General features: G+C 45.9%; 1 protein-coding gene across 1 annotated transcript in view; it reads right to left on the bottom strand.

Annotated features, from left to right (window-relative positions):
* The window catches only part of LOC104523156 (unconventional myosin-X), a gene marked incomplete at both ends in the record, with an annotated part of 37951 nt that extends 22527 nt beyond the window's left edge, over positions 1-15424 (bottom strand). The window contains 5 exons of the mRNA XM_010165648.1: positions 141-265; positions 4990-5124; positions 5373-5560; positions 9503-9661; positions 15308-15424. Of these exons, the coding sequence (XP_010163950.1) occupies positions 141-265; positions 4990-5124; positions 5373-5560; positions 9503-9661; positions 15308-15424 (724 nt within the window). The remainder of the gene's footprint in view (positions 1-140; positions 266-4989; positions 5125-5372; positions 5561-9502; positions 9662-15307) is intronic.
* Between the last annotated feature and the right edge of the window lie 713 nt (positions 15425-16137).

The raw sequence follows: 16137 nt of genomic DNA, 5'->3' as shown, positions 1-16137 counted from the left end.
TTCCTTCTTCAAGGTGCAAATTTTCCCATAGTTATGAAATAGCTTTGAGAAATTGTGATGAGAGACTTCCTGACCCACTCTGAGCTCATTCTCATCTTCACTCACTCCATCCATTTCTGGTCCACTGAAGAAAAGGATACAGTCAGTTACTCGCCCTCCCTGGATGTGTCCATGTTGAGAAAAATGCAGCTGGATGAACTTGCCAAAGCGACTGGAGTTGTTGTTATAAACTGTCTTGGCATTTCCAAAGGCCTCCAGAATAGGGCTGCAGAAACAAGGCAATGAAGATATGATTGGTGATTTGATACCATTACGACAAAGCGTGTGCACAACCTTTTGCCGTTTGCACAGCATGCACTGCCATGTGAGATTAATTTGTTACAGCATCAGACTGGACAAGCAGGAAGAGCTCAAGGGCAAGGAAGGATGGCAAGAGCAATTCGACTTGCTGCTAGATAAATTTTAAACCTCTGGGATTTAAGTTAATTAAATCAGTCCCCAATCCGTATGGGCAGCTGGTGTTCATGTTGTCAAGGGCATTTGCCACCAGCGTGGCTCCAGGAAATGAAAGGTGGGGAGACCCAGCCAGGTTGCGTGCTTAACACAGCAGCATCTCATGATATGGGCTTGTATTTTTTTTTCAGAATTCTCAGAAGCATCAGACATATGGGGCAAACACTCTGTAGCTTTAAACCACATACTACGATGTTTCTGCTACTGCCCTTGAATAAGAACAGTTAAGACACCTCTTAAAATTACAGGTAAACATGTTCAAACTAACAGACAAACATAGTACTAAACTGAATTGTTTGGTACAGAAATTTGATACTGAGACACACAAACTCCTGTTGTGACTTAAATCTTGCTTAAGCTGATACAAGCTACATGGTTTCCAAGCAGAGGGAGTATACACACACTATAGATTTGAAAACTTCATTCTAAGAGAGCCACATCACCCACTTCAGGAAAAAAAAATTTGGAAAAAAAAAATGTATCACCAAACTTCAGACAAGTAATGCATTAAAGAATTTTGTCTCCTGGTCACTTTCCTGTCTTCAGAAGGCTCATACAACATGGAAAATAGTTAGTTAAAATGCAGCTGGGTTCTTGCTCCACAGAACAGTACAAGGGAAAAGCCTAAACCATTCAAACTGACATGCTGAATTCAGGATTAAAATATTAATTTTTGCAATTTTACCAATTCTAAAATAATCTGAAGGCCTGACAAGCAAGGAGTCATGGAGATGCTACAAGAACAGCCTATATGTGGTCATGTTAAATGCTAAAACACACATAGTTTTTAACAAAAATTATTGCAAAAATTATTATTATCCTGAGAAATACTGTCTTTTTAAACATCTCCATCAATCTACTGTGTGGTTCCACTTGAGACAGAGGCAGATACAGGATTATTCACAAGTTAATAATTATAATGTGACAGATAATCACAACTACAGATATCACTGGAGTTTGAAAGCTTCCTTGCAAGTGTCAGCTAAGTGAGAGCTGTGGTTGGGGGAAAGGCCCAACAACCTTCAGGAAACTTCAGGCAGTATTTTCCTAATTTATCTCTTGAAAATATCATTTTAAACAAACAAAAGCATATAAATGAAATTGCTCTGTTATATTGCAACCATAGAAAACCCTGTCACAGAAATCTGTGTGCACAGATCAGGAGGTAGGTTCCTTGCCCTGGAGAACTGAACTCCAAGACCCGTGCCTCTGAAATGAGTATGTAAATAAGGACATTGCCCAGGAACATCCCACTGAGCACACCAACGCCATGAATCAACAAAAATTAATGGGGACAACCAGAAGAAGGGCGGACAGCGTTATGTTATATGACCACCACAGTGAGAGTGCAATAACCAGCCAGACAAACTTTATGGCTCTAAATCATGTTAAATTAGATAAGCAAAGCACAAGGAAGGATCTTTATAGTTTAGTTTGGCAATGGACTCACACACGAGTGCAGAAATCTTTCAGGGATGGGGGAGGAAATAGGCATGTGGGTGTCCAAGGCTGGTGGCAGCTGCAGGGCAGAGGGGTGGGTGAGCTGATCCAGCCAGGAATGAGGGCAGGTGCCTGGGCCAAGCAAACCGACCGCGCCAGCAGGCACAGCACAACGTGGCATTTGATGCCGCAGTGAACTGCACGAGGTGGAGCGGTGCATCGGGAAGGTGATGCTGGCTGCTTGGCTGGATGTGGGCAGGGTGTGCTGCAGGACTCAAAACGATGGGAACCAGTTTCAGCAGGGCAGCAGAAAGCAAAGCCTGGATTTTAGAAATATTGCAACATATGCAGCTCCAGGATTCAGTCACATAGCTGAAGACAAAAAAGAAGATTCGAAGATTAGAAGGATGAACAGGAAAGGTGGTTATGCTGTCAGCAGTGTCACCCAACATGGCAAAGGAAGCTTCAGAGTCCAGCAAGCAAGAAAAAAAGCTGAGAGGAAAGTTAACAGCATTTTTAATGGACTGGTGGGATATTTTCAAGACAGAAACCAGACCAAATCAAGAATGCCAAGGGAGTTTTCAGAGCCCGATTTCCGAGAAATACACCAAGCATGAACATTAGAACACACAAGCAAATGATCGAAAGCTGATGTAATACTTTGTTTATAATGCTGTCTGAAATGGAGAAAGAATCCAGCATTGTTCCTGGGTATGTGCTGGGGTGCAAGGATGAAAATCCACCATGAGTTAACCCAAGGAGGGCCACTGGCAGAGCAACTGAAGCTGAAATGCAAACATATGAGGTAGACTCATTAAGAGTGGCAGTGGCTTCTGGCTCTGGGCCAGGTCTTCAGCTTCTCTTCTTCAGGGAAAAGGTGACAAATCAATTCTCTTGCACTCGCATCGCAATAACTCACATAGCACTACAGGTGTCCTCAAAACAGGTCGTGAGCTCTTAACTCCACCTCACAGCTGTGGGAGCTTGCAGACTCAGGAATCACCTACCTACTATAGTAAGCTTTCTGGAGCACAGTCAAGTTACCACTTAACTGCTAAGCAGGCTTGAGCCTTCTAAGCTGCTCGCCTTAAAGCGGATTTTGCAAATCTTGAGTCGTGACTGTATCGCACTTAAGAGCTTTTTCCAATTTGCTAATGTCCTTGGTAAAATCTGCACACCTACAAAGGATAAATCATCCAACAACAGTCTCTCCAGCACCAGGTCCAAAGGCAGAAACCCTTCTGCTCAATGCTGCTCTGCTTACAAGAAGCCTAAAAACTGCAATGCTCTTGCAGCTGCCACGTTAGACATTGTATGTTTGCTTAGGCTATTTCCACCAAAAGCGCTAGTAACTTTTTGAGTCACTATCTTCCAGGAAACACTCCTTCCCTCTACATCCTGAGCCCCAAAATATGCCACTTGCATGAGGGTCACTTTTACACAGATGGTTCAAAGGATTCCAGCTTATTACAGTAGATCTGGTTGCAGACATCTGATTTACTCACCTGGAGGTTTCTGCAACTATCACAGGCTCAAACTAGGACCAGCCTGCAGCTTCACCCTTGACAGCACCAAACTGCAAGACCCCAGCAAGGTCCTCCAGGCACAGGCAAGACAGTCTTGCATTGGGAAATTCTTGTTTAATTTAATTTATTGCTGGATAAGAGAAACTTCTAATCGTGGATTCAGGTGTTAAGAAAAAGAAGGACATGAACAATAAATCAGACACTTAAGTAAACATCTTTCCTCCCTCTTCCCAAGGCTTAACTAAAGTCAAACATCTATTGCTCCCTTTTCTTAGCCTCAGCTTCCATTTTAACCTCCACTTACAACCAGTCCTTCACAACTGCCCCGACAAGGCAGCGGGCAGTGCAGGAGGCTGGGATCCCACACTTAACAGTTTCTCTGTCACTCTTTGCTTCCTCATTTTCTCTGCTGCTCTTTGCCTCTTACTAGTTTTCCTCAGCTGCACTTCTTCAGGTTTTCCTGACACTTTTTTCCTTGGTGTCCCTGTTCCAGCACGGGTGACCCTTGGGTCATGGTCCTTCTGGGGTGTCCCTGCCCTGACGTGGGTCACAGTCCCTCAGGGGTGTCAGGACCTCCTTTGGCGTGAAGGGTTCCCACAGAGTACATCTCCATCTCCTCATGGCAGCCAGTTTCTTTCCCAAACATGTTTGATCTGGGCGCCGCGTGCTTCCCTGCCTGCCTGATGCCTTGGCAAGGTTTTGGAGGGTGGTGGTTGTTCCCCGGTGCCAGGTCCAGCTAAGACTGGCTCTGAGCAGCTCGGGGTCTCCTCCCACACAAGTCCCACTGCAGCCCCCAGCAAACCTCCTCACTCGTGCCCCTTACAGCTTCCATGGACATTTATCCCTAAAATCCCTGGACAGCAAGAGAGCCGCAAGGCAGCCCACAGGACCTCTGAGGGCAAGATGTAGTGGTGGCCTGAAACAAATGCAGGCTGAGGGAGAGCAAGGCTAAAGGAGGAGACCAGGAGTCACAGTGTGGTGAGTACAGCCACAACCAAGAACTGTGGGAGATGGGGATGACCTGGGACAGCCATCCCTGTGGCAAGGAGGAATGTTACCCACGTCCCCTCCAGCCACTGCCACGAGAGACGCGGACCTAAGAGCTGGAAAGAGGGACAGTGCAGTGACACATGGGTGAGCTCAAGGGTGCAGCCAGGTGGGCACGGAGGATGAGTTACTGAAGGAAGGACAAATCCCAGCCTTGGCTGGAGCATTAATTCTCCGTCTGCCCCACGCTGTTATTGGAAAGAAGCCTAATTCATCCACGGGCAGCTGGGAGAGCAGCCAGCACCAGGCGTCTCAGCAAGACCGCAACCTCCACACTTCCCTGACACGACACCATTCAGCTGCACGAGCCTTGCCACCCAGGTTCAGCTCCATCCACAGCCTGGATCACGCGGCCCAAAGGCAGACACTGTGCAGAAGGCAGTGCTGCCACCAAGGGCAGGCTGCCCCAGCACGCCTGCATCTGCAGGGACAGGGACCCGTGTGCCCATGGGGGTGACCATACCTGCTTTCCAGAATGGCTTCTTCCACATGAGTGCTCTTCTCAAATGCAGGGGCCCCGAGGGAGGACTGGCTCATGGCTGACAGAAATTTCAACAGCAACTTGGTGCTCTCAGTCTTTCCAGCTCCACTTTCTCCACTGTTAAGGAAAAGACATATGTTCCATTCACAAATCCAGGACAGACTGAGCTAACAACCACCATCCCACCCACAGCAGAAAAGTGATCTCCAGGAATAAACACATGACATTTCTACTGCGACAAGCAAGGGTCAGGCAAAGGGTTGGGTAGGATGGTGTGGATATTTAGGCAGATGGCATTGCAAACGGAGCAGCAGGAGCAAGGCGTGCAATGCAGTCAGGGAGTAGCCGGTTCTCCCATTTCTAACCTTATCAGAACACACTGGCTGTCATGACGCTTCCACAAACAGCAGTAGCACTCGTTAGCGGTGGCGAAGATATGGGGAGGCAGCTCACCCAGGCGGTGCTGTCTGTACAGGTCTATGGCATCCACACTGTACAGACCAGGGATGGGTTTGTAGGGATTTACTGATGCCAAGATGGAACCAATGTTTGTCTAGGGGGAGAAAACAAAACACAGCAAGGAAATAAAGCTCCTGAAAAAAAAAAAAATCATGACAAACCTGGACCCTGAAATAACTCATGTTGAAGGCAGAAAGCCTAAATAAGGAAGTTGGGCTTCAGCAGAGCTCCCCAATTTGGCAAAGAATGTAAAACCCCACGGCAGGGGCTGCATGATTGAGTATGGATGGGGCAGTTTGAATTTTGCTGCTTTACAAAAAAAGTGTTCTTAGTCCGTTGTCTTTTCTAAATTAAGCTTACACAACTGAAAAACATGAAGCCATCTTCATACCCAGCTACCTCGCACTGTGCTTGAAGCTGAAAAGCAGAGCCAGGACTGAAGGAGCATCAGGAGATACCTTCAATGCCCCTATCCACAGTTACACACACACATGTATGCGAATAGCCACTAAAGTGTTTCATTTTTCTTCTGATGAAAAATGCTCTTTGGAGCAGCTTAAAAAATTTGGTAAGCCAAATCCAAATTGACAGCTGAGGATGAAGCTCAGGATTTCAATTCAAAACATTTCTACGTTTTCTAAACATTTTATTTTGCAAATATTTATTTTGCAAATCTCACAGTTCAATAAAAGATTTGGTAAGGCTTAAAATAAAATACCCAAAGCCTAATATTGAATTTAAAATGTATTATTTTGTGAAGTCAGAAGGAAATTCATTCTGGTTTCTGGAGCATGACTTTTTCAGTTCAGCCAACCAGCTCAAATCCAGTTATTCTCAGAGCTGCAGTTCAGAGCAATGGTGCCACCTCTCTCCTAACAATGGCTTTGTAATATGGCCAACATCCAGCTTAAATTCTGCTGCTGGCATGGTGGCCTCCTTCACAAGGACATCTTGGGCTGCTCTACTCCAAGAAAGCCAATTCTCAGCAGGGGTGACAGAGGAAGCACTTAAATTGCTGCAGTAGGTGCCAAGCTTTGTGACTAGGGACAACATCTAGTATTATTTCCAGATCATGAACTAGAAGTCACCACATAGGTATACAAGGATTTGCAGGCATCCACTGGAGAAGCTGTAAATGAAGGTCTTGGTGACTAGAAAGACGCATGCTTTCTTCCTGCCAAATGAAATCTGGGGCCATACTGCAATGCTAAGCTCTGAAGCCAGAAGTCAGACTAAGATGCTGTAGTCACCAAAATATTTAAGACTTATTTATTAAAGCAGCAGTCACAGATCATCAGAGGAAAAAAAAAATCACCTAATTGCATTATTGGTACGAACAGACTAGCATGGAACAAGTCCTGAAGACCCTCTGACACGGACCTTTGTGAGTAGAAATATCATCCTTGGTGATGAAAGCAATAAGCAAGCAGATGATCTTTGGCAAGACAGGTGGGAGGAAATGGGAAAGCATTGAGAGAGAAAACAGAAATTGGCAAAAAGCATTGTACAACCAGTTCAGCAACGGACAGTGTCCAGAGACTGCAAGACAGAGATGTCCATCCTAACACTTCTCCCAGACCTTCACAGCACTTTTTCCTTTCAGATGTTTTATTTTGCATTTCTCACTCTAGTTTCAGCTCTCCCAAGGAACAGCTCCTGCCACAGTCCTTTCCAGAACTCCTGCCACTACAGAAGTTGGGGTGGTCAGGCGTGGCAGAGCTAGGGACAACACAGAATGTGGCAGCACAGCCCCTGCCTCATTTATACATCACTCACATTATGTTGGGTCTACTTTTATTAAGGGATACAGGAATTGCAGGAATGAAGGGGGAAGACACACTCTTAAATACTGCAGAGGTGGTTGCTGTGCACACATAATTTCCTTAAACCGTTTGGAAGAGCTTGAATAGTATTTCTTTAGAAAACAAAAAGTACTGTCGAGATTGTCAGTATTCCTGTAGCACATTAATCATGGGCACCCCACCAATATAGTTGCATCACTACCTACACTCCCTGACCAGAAACAAGCTCGTGGTAGGATGTCTCCAGGCATACAGTTCAGAACTGCACTGTCCTCTTTCACAGCAGTTGTCCACTTCATGTTCTCAGTTTTCCATCCCCTCATTCTTTATTTTTATTATTGTTTATTTATTACTATTTTTAATACTAGTTACCAGTATTCCAGGTTACCCATTCCTTCAGGTGAACTTGTTTTACAGAAAATGATGATATTTCTCATCTGTTTCTGACCTCTCCAATTTCCTTGAAAATATTTTTGGCCCTTACTGATAGGCGCAGCTCCTCTCGGTACAGCTTCACCTGCAACCTTAGCCTATTATGTTCTATCTGTGCAGACCATTGAGGGTGGATATTAAATGAATTCATGGTATTCACACATCACTGCAAGTCATTAGGTGGCACTACAGCTGACATTCTCAATTTCTGCTTAACTGAAAACTATGTGCAGCTGGGCTATGGCAAAAACTAATAGTTAGTGATAAGGCAACTGCAATATTAATGTCCACACTGCAGAAATGAAAAAGAGTGCTTGTACAGTTTGGCATTCTCCAGGTCAGACATGGTGCAAACACATATCCAGATATAGTCCCACTCAAGGAGGGGCTTACAGTCTTTCACTGAGGGGTTCTTCCCACTGTTGAGCATGTTACAGAAGTCAGGGCCCTTCATAAATCTCAAAAAAAAAAAAAATCTGAGGTCCACAGCTGACATTCATGCACTATGCACAGGCAAAAAAATGACATATTAAGCTTTAACACCTTTACACACAGACAGAGAAAGCACAGAACTAATGCTAAACAGGAGAAGGAATAACATATCAGAGCTAGAGGAAAGGCTTAAGGAGGTACAGCTGCTGTGACATTGTCACAGTGCTGGTGTTGTGGCATTTCTGGTGCAAGACACAGCCTTAAAAGGGAGAGAATCCTGCCTCACATGAAATGGGAGGAATATACCCAAATGGGCAAAGAGTTGTACAACCACATGGCACGTGTCAAACACAGGTCAGGAAGAGCAGCAAGGACCAGGGCCATCGAAAGATTGTGTGCATGTGGGTACTGCCACAGTGACAAGGCTATGTTGAGAGACAACAGGAAGGGGGTCTACAGCAACAAAAAAATAGAATTTGCCCTCTCCTCTGCATCCCGGTGTAGGAGATGGTTCAGAAACGGGGTCACTTTATTGATCATTTCCTGGAATACAGGTGCATATGGTTTGGTTGCCTTGGTAACAGTTGCTATGCAACACAGATAAAGATTTACATTTTTTCTGTCATAATCTGAAAAACTCAGGGTGCACATAGCATGGACAAGCAAGGTAAGAGTAAAACAAGGTGAGACAGTCTTTGTAATATATCATCCTAGTCCTCTCCAAGTCTCAGCAGAGCACGCTGCCATTCCAGCACCCCCAGGACACCTTGTCCTGGGTGTGCATTTTCTCACAAGTCCCTTTCCTGATGCTTGCTTCCTTCCTGAGGGCCTGAGACAGAAATCAGGAGATGCTTTTGAGTATTCATCTGTGCAAGGAGAGCAGTGCAACTCAAAAAAGGCACAACTGCATGTAAAAGTAGAAGAATTAGGCAACAGGTTGGCTTTCCTGGTTTTGTCAAGTAGTAGATTTATCTGGATCAGGAGGGATACTCAACAACTACCTGTGTACACTGCACTTTCCAGTCTGCTTGGCCATATAAGCCTCTGAATAGCAATAATGGGGAATCAGGGGAATGTGAATGCCAGCTTGTAAAACACGGGTGGTCATGGAGGATACAGAGCTGCACAATTACCACAAAGCCTAGACGTGAACATTCATGTTTTGGAAGGTCTTCTATAGATGCAGAGGCCCCTCTGGTAGGGGTAGGATCTCACAGGGCTGATGGAGCTGGCAAGGCAGAAAAAACCTCCATATGAAACAATGCTCAGGAAACAATGCTAAAAATCCTTATTTCACATGCAAAGTGGCAGCCCTGAAGCTAAACAAAAGTCATGAGCCAGAAGGGATTTGGCCCAGCTTGAGCACTTACATAGATGTTACCCTGTTGGTAGCGCTGGTGCAGGTTAAGCAGGATGGCAGCTTCATGCAGATCTCCCAGCATGGACATGTCTTCAACCCCATCAATGCTGGTCTGGTGCATTGGCAAGACCTTTTCTCTGGAAAGGGATGCCTTGGGGTACTGTAATACCTGGAAGAATGGAGAAAAGGACAAATAAGCTCATGACATGTGGGCACATGGTCCAATTTCCTACCAGAAACATACCCCTCTCCACACCTCTATACTTCAGCACTGGAAAAGGAAATAAATAAGACACAGATCTGCTCCTTTTCTTTATAGTCATTCTTCCATTCCTGTTCCTACCTGTTTGAGCTCTCTGGCCAGAAGCCAGACAGCACACTCCCTCCTTTTGCTACAGAGTCAGTCTCTCACCTTCACTACTGACAGAGACAGATCACTGCAAGGTTACTTGATTTTTACCAAAGTCCCCCTAGCAGGAGCAGGGCACCAGCCTCCAGCTGCACCAGGCTGGACAGGTATTACACACCGCTCTCATGACTGTGAATAACGATGGCAGCTGCTCCCAAGAGACCAAGAACAGTCTTTCACAAAAACACAGGTGGGATCATGTCTCTGAGTGTGGGGAGGTTGAGGCAAAACTTATTCACATTCTAGGTTTGGCCCTGCACTCTCCATAGGAGTAGCCAGAGAGTGTCTGCAAGAGGTTGTCATGTCAAGGGCAAAGGAAAGCAAAGCAGATGAAAAGACAAATAAAGTAGTAACATCTTTTGTGCATGCTGGCATGTATTTATATGATGCAGCTTTCAAAGCGTTGGTACAGTGACAGCTATTAACTTCTAACACTGCTCTGGGAAGTGCCCTCTTCTCTCTCTATGCACTTGCACTCTTCTTGCCTCAATTGCTGCATCCTTCTTCCTGCTAAAGCTTCCTCCTCCTCAATAACCCACTCTTCATCTATCAGGTCATCTTCTTCACCTCCTTTCAACAGAGCTGAGATTATGTGACTGTTCCCCTCCACTACAGCCACATCCCAGCCCTCCTTTCCTCCTCCTCAAGCACGATGCTGGCATTTCATAAAAGTTATTTCAGTTGCTTCCCACTCTTGGATTCAGCCATGTGCCATCTCCCACCCAGCATCCTAAGCTGCACTAGATGGTAAGACCTAAGACAGACAGATGGGAGACTTCATACAGGCAGCCTGGAGAAGAAAACTGTCCCACAGTAACCCTTCCGAAGAAACCTGGGCTTTTCCTTCCCTTCTGGGGCTCTGGTCTCTCTCTCATTTCCATCCCTGCTAGTCAGCCCTAGCAGGTGCCAGCAAGAAACTGACAGACTCCATAGAGAATGAACCATGATCTATGGCACTGATCTAACTTGTTTTCTCCTGCCTGCTTTCTGGAAGTCCTTGGGCTGCCATTAACTGCTAGGGAGAGACCATCCACACAGCTGCAGGATGAAGACAGAATGAGGTCACCCTGCTCCCTCCAGCAAGCCACCCTGGCGAGTCTCTTGCAGGGAGCTCACTGCTGCAGCGCGCTGCAGGTGCCCAGAGAGCTCCCCTGATCAGCTCTGAGCCTGCACCCTTACCACTGCAGGGGAGGAATAACCTGGCACAGGATCCCTTTATGAGACCCCCCACAATGCCTGAAAAAGCATCAAATTGAAAACAGCAGCTCTGTTCCTGGAAAGAACATCATTTCCCCAGATGTGTTTACCCTAGGTCTGCCCAGTCACACCTGATGTGGCAAGGACTCAGTCTCTTCCACTGGGAGACTGCCCCACAGCCCAGTTTTCTCACCTGCCAGGTAGATTTCAAAAATACATAGTTCATATTCATGAAAAGCATAGAATGAAGCCCCCTCCAGAGCACAGGCTCTGTCAAGGCCTCCCTGGTCTTCTCCACACTACTTCTGCACCTGGGTATCAGAAAGGTATGACTCTGCCAGCAGCAGGACTTCCACTCTGCAAGCATGGCCCAAAAAAACCACATCAACTCTTTTTTTTTTGTTGTTGTTGTTCTTCAGAGCAGAGGCCTCAGGCACTTCCACAAGAGCACTGAAGGAGCAGGAAGGAAGAATGGGACAACTAAATTCAGGGGAGAGTACAAACTGCAGATTCACAACATGAACTGGACTCTGCTAAGAGGAAAACCACAACAGCACTTTCAAACCATGAGGCAGCAAACCACCCTGGCTCTCTCTTCTCTGCTGACTTGAACAAATTTTGGAAGGGGACAAGTCCACAACAGTACGACGTGATCTTTCCTTACATCTGCCTGGCACTTACTGATTTACCACTGCATTGTCAGCACTTGTGGCCATTTGGGCCAGAAGAGAAATGTTAAGAAAACATCTAGGGAAAAAGCTGAGTGGACAAGTGTCCTTAAAGGTACCAGGCAGCCGGCAGCACCTGTGCATGAAAATAACTGTGTGATGGGTCGGAGTTTGTTTACTTGCTCTCATAGACAAGGCAGGAGAAAATTGGACCCTGAAGAGCAACAGAGGCCCTAAATACACAAGCAAATGATTAATAGGGATTAGATCGTCACCCATGAAACCTGTCTGGAGCCACCTGATTGGGGTTATTCAGTCTTTCCTCTCTAAAAAAAAATCTGGTCCAAGATCCTTAAAGAGTTAAGCAGGTGCTCCGGCAGGACTGCAGCAAAGATGGATTAGGAACAATGGCTCTGGTACCCTCTGGAGGGAAACACTGCACAGGTGAAATATACTCTCTGGAGGAGTGGTCTGATAGCACACTGACACCCTCCCCAAGGCCAAGATGTTACCTGTGTGTCCCTGAGGCTCGGGATGTTCACTGAATGCCCTTGCCCATCACTGTACCCATAGCAGCTCACCCTTCCTCAGGCAGAGGCTGAGATTTGGGAAGTGAGGTCTCAGTGCCTCGGGACAGCACTTGGGGCATACAGAAGAAGTTTCAGGCTTCCCCAGGCACTGGGAGAGAGTTGACTTTTAATCTGTCCTCTGCCCTCCAGGGTAGAGACAGGTTTCCAGTCTCTGTATGACCAACAGGCTGCAGGGACTATCCAGGGTCCTGGAGATAAACATGTGGCCTTTTTTTGTTCCCAAGATTGTGTCAACGGAACTTTCCCTGAAGAGCTCTGAAGTGCGACACAAACAGGGCCCAGACATGATGATCCCTCAACCCTTAGAGCTTGTAAGGTGCTGCACTGATCCAGACCAGTCAGGACCTTCCCCACCTCCAGACACTCCAGTAAAGGGGTTCTTGTTACCCCACTGCTCACTTCTGGAACCCTCCAGTAACATGCAAGGAGAGCAGTTTGGAGGAACATCCTCCCCACCATCCTGCTACAGGTAAGGTGAGCCAGTCTGGCTTCAGCAGCTTGCACTACTGAGCTGAATATCCTGGCTGATTTTGCCTCAAGCAAGTGAGAACACAGACAAACTGATCTCTCAGCAGAGCTGCCTCTGGAATATCCCTTTTCCCACAAGTTAATACTTAAACAGAAAGTTATAGGCATTAATGAGCAGATCTTTATTATTTGGGAGAAAAAACCATCAGCTTTCAGTCTAACTACAAACAAGTCATCAAATACCACACAGGTACCTCACCACACAGCCAGAGATTTCTACTTCCTCCCCAGTGATGAACTGGTTGTCTCAGATTTAGCCCACAGCCAGAACAAAATCACCAGGACTCTCTCCAAGCCCCTGCAATGGTCAGGAATAAAGCAAAACCTGGCTGTCAGACAAGCCAATATGAGAACTGACAACCAAGCCAGGCTGAGCAGCGGGGAAACAATTCCATCTCAGCTTCAACTTCATCCATTAGTGCAACCCTAATGGAGGGAGCAAGCAAAGCTCCCACCCAGCATCTGAGTTGTTTATCCATAAAACATTCAACTGGTCTGTCTGGACTGTGGTTTCCAATCTTGTGTTTCCTAAGTGTCGACTCCTCCTTTCCTCCCAGGAAGTCACATTTCTGATGGATTTGTCGCTTGAGGTGTTTTTAAGGAAGTGAAAACAAATGGCAAAAGCCCTGAAGCATAAGACTGGACTTCGTACCTCAGAGCTGCAAGGGCTGCAGGGATACTGGGACATGGCAAACATGATGATATCAGATTTAGGGATCTTAATATCAGAGAGATCAACTGAACCATCCAGCCCAAAGTAAAATGAAGGTGTTTCCATCTGAGTTTTCACCCAGTGTAAGACAGTCCCCCTACATTTATCAAGCAATGAAGGTGGCAGGTGAGGGAAGCACATAGGACAGCTATTGTGGAGGGCACCAAATAAAGCAAGCCCTTGAACCATCACCATCACTTATGCTTCTGCATAAGCCATAAAGCACATGCTCCTTCAGCCTAGTGGTTTCTACTTTCATGGAGGAAAAAAAACAAAAACAAATCCAGCCTTTCTAGACTGTGACTCCACCTAGCATTATTCTGTGCACATCTTCTAGCATGGACACAGCTTGCAGTGGGTGCACTCACTCAGCTGGCTCTGTGGTGGGATTTCTGGTGTCCTTTCAGAGGTGTCAGGTGGGTTTGGAGGATTTTCCAAAGTCACAGCAGCATATCAGAAGAGACAGGAGCAAGTCTGCGGGAGTCACAGAAGTACTCACCATTTGTTGACACTCCACAGGCTGCAGCATTACCTATGATGAATGCCTTTGTGATCTCTTGAAATGAGTTAGTGATTATCCAGCACTCCCAACACAAGGCAGCTCCTCAAGAAAGGATTTGAGAGACTAGAGTAACCAGATGGAATACCTATGTATCTGCTAGGTGAGTTTCTGTCTCTGAGAAACAAATCAGGCTCTTGAAAAAGGAATGATGATTTGAAATCTAGCTCTTTCAAAGCAAGACTGAAAAATACGAGCCCTACCACTGACTCTCCACAAGCTGGAGTCCTAAATCCCCTTTTCCCCTGTGCCCTCCTTTATTTGCCAGATAATAGGCTCAAAAAACCTGTCCAATTTTCCATAACAAATAAGCTGCCTGCAGAGCATCTCCACCAAAACAACCGAGCAGATTCAGTTGTTCACTGCTGGAAGGCACAGTGCTGCCAATTTGCCCACCCTCTTCCCAGGCCAGGCACCAGTTTGACTCACCAAGAACCTCAGTGAAGGCACTGAATAATTTTCCCAGGGTTTGGGAGCCGAGCTGACTCACTGAGGACCTGGATGATGCCCAGAGGTCCCTTCCTACCAATATTACTCCGTGAGACTGCAGCAAGCATGTCAGGGAACCACAAGGAACACAGGGCTGGAAATAAGGCAAGGAAAAGACCTGATCCCTATCACTGGCAGAGAGGAGCTCAGCTGCCTTGTTGGACTGTCCTATGCAGAGCTGCTGCCCTTACACTGCTGACCAAGATGGGGAGCTCATTTTCATGTGCCCCTGACCCAAAGGGCTGATGACAAAAGCTGCTGAAGCAGACAGTGGTGAGCACAACACCCCTCACAGCAGCATGGCTTGAAAGAAGCACATCCTGGCAGAAAAGGCTGCCTAGTTGGTGGTGCTGCCTCCTTCCTAAGACCATTTTGCCAATATAATAGTTTTGCTAGTCTGTTAATGCAACTGCTTCAAAGGTGGCTCAAGAAAAACCATGTAAAGTGAGGTGGGCAGACAAATGAACAGAAGCGAGAGAACGATCTTCTCTTTTTAACCCTTGTTAGACCTTTGGCATGGTTTGTTACACAGCCAGGTCACTTTTCAGACAGAATTGCAGCATTTCAACTGATACATTTCCTTTTAGCAGGATGGTCATGCAAGACCAAGAAGTCCATCTTGAAACTTGGCATAGGCTACAGCCTCATGCAAAATTCACTTACCATGCCGTAATCTGAGGTGAAGAGCACGTTTCCATCGGTACATGAGCCAACAGTGCATGGCTGCAGCTGGTCCTGCTCCCGCAGCCATACCCTGGCACCCTGCAAAAACCAGAAGACCTCCCATTAGAAAGAACTGGAGCCTGTGAGATCTGCACATGGGGTACAAACACCTAAGGAAAGCTGTGGTGTTCAGAGGCTACTTCCAAGCTACAGCTACTTAACATTTTTAAGCAAGTCTACTTACATTTTCAGAGAAACTGGTTTTGATGTTTTTAACATAAGATGAAAGAAAGGAAAAGCAGTTTTAATCAGCTTCGTGTGGAAACCAAGTTAAGGAAACATCAATTTTTATAGAAAGAGTCATGGAAAGATACAAACATAAAATAGTGGGTTTGACTGTCTAAATATTTTCAAACTTAGAACAGCCGGTCATTAAAAGTCATGCTATAATAATAATAATAGAAAATGTAAATAAAGCATGTTTACAATTTCATACGCCCACACATCATTGTAAGGCAAAATGCTTCCAGAAATCATCAGTAACAGCGAAGTAGACTTCACGGAGCTTTGTTTGCCTCTCTTGCAAAAGTTTCCTTGGGTAAATGAGATGACTTGAGTGTTTCTCCAGTGTATATATACACTGATGTATATATGATGGCCCTGATGTATATAGTTTCACACACACTACAAGATCTTAAATTGCTCAGTGTCTCTCAAGACGACCCCGAGCACAAAGGCAGACTTTTGGTAACACGTATGCAGGAATCTGCAGGGCAAGCAGATCTCATTAGCTCACCTACCAAAAAGTGCAGGGGAAGCAGTTTGGCCTC

This window comes from Antrostomus carolinensis, unplaced genomic scaffold (genome assembly GCF_000700745.2).
Source record: "Antrostomus carolinensis isolate BGI_N321 unplaced genomic scaffold, ASM70074v2 scaffold27850, whole genome shotgun sequence".
NCBI lineage: Eukaryota > Metazoa > Chordata > Aves > Caprimulgiformes > Caprimulgidae > Antrostomus > Antrostomus carolinensis.
This window is presented reverse-complemented; position numbering and strand designations above follow the sequence as displayed.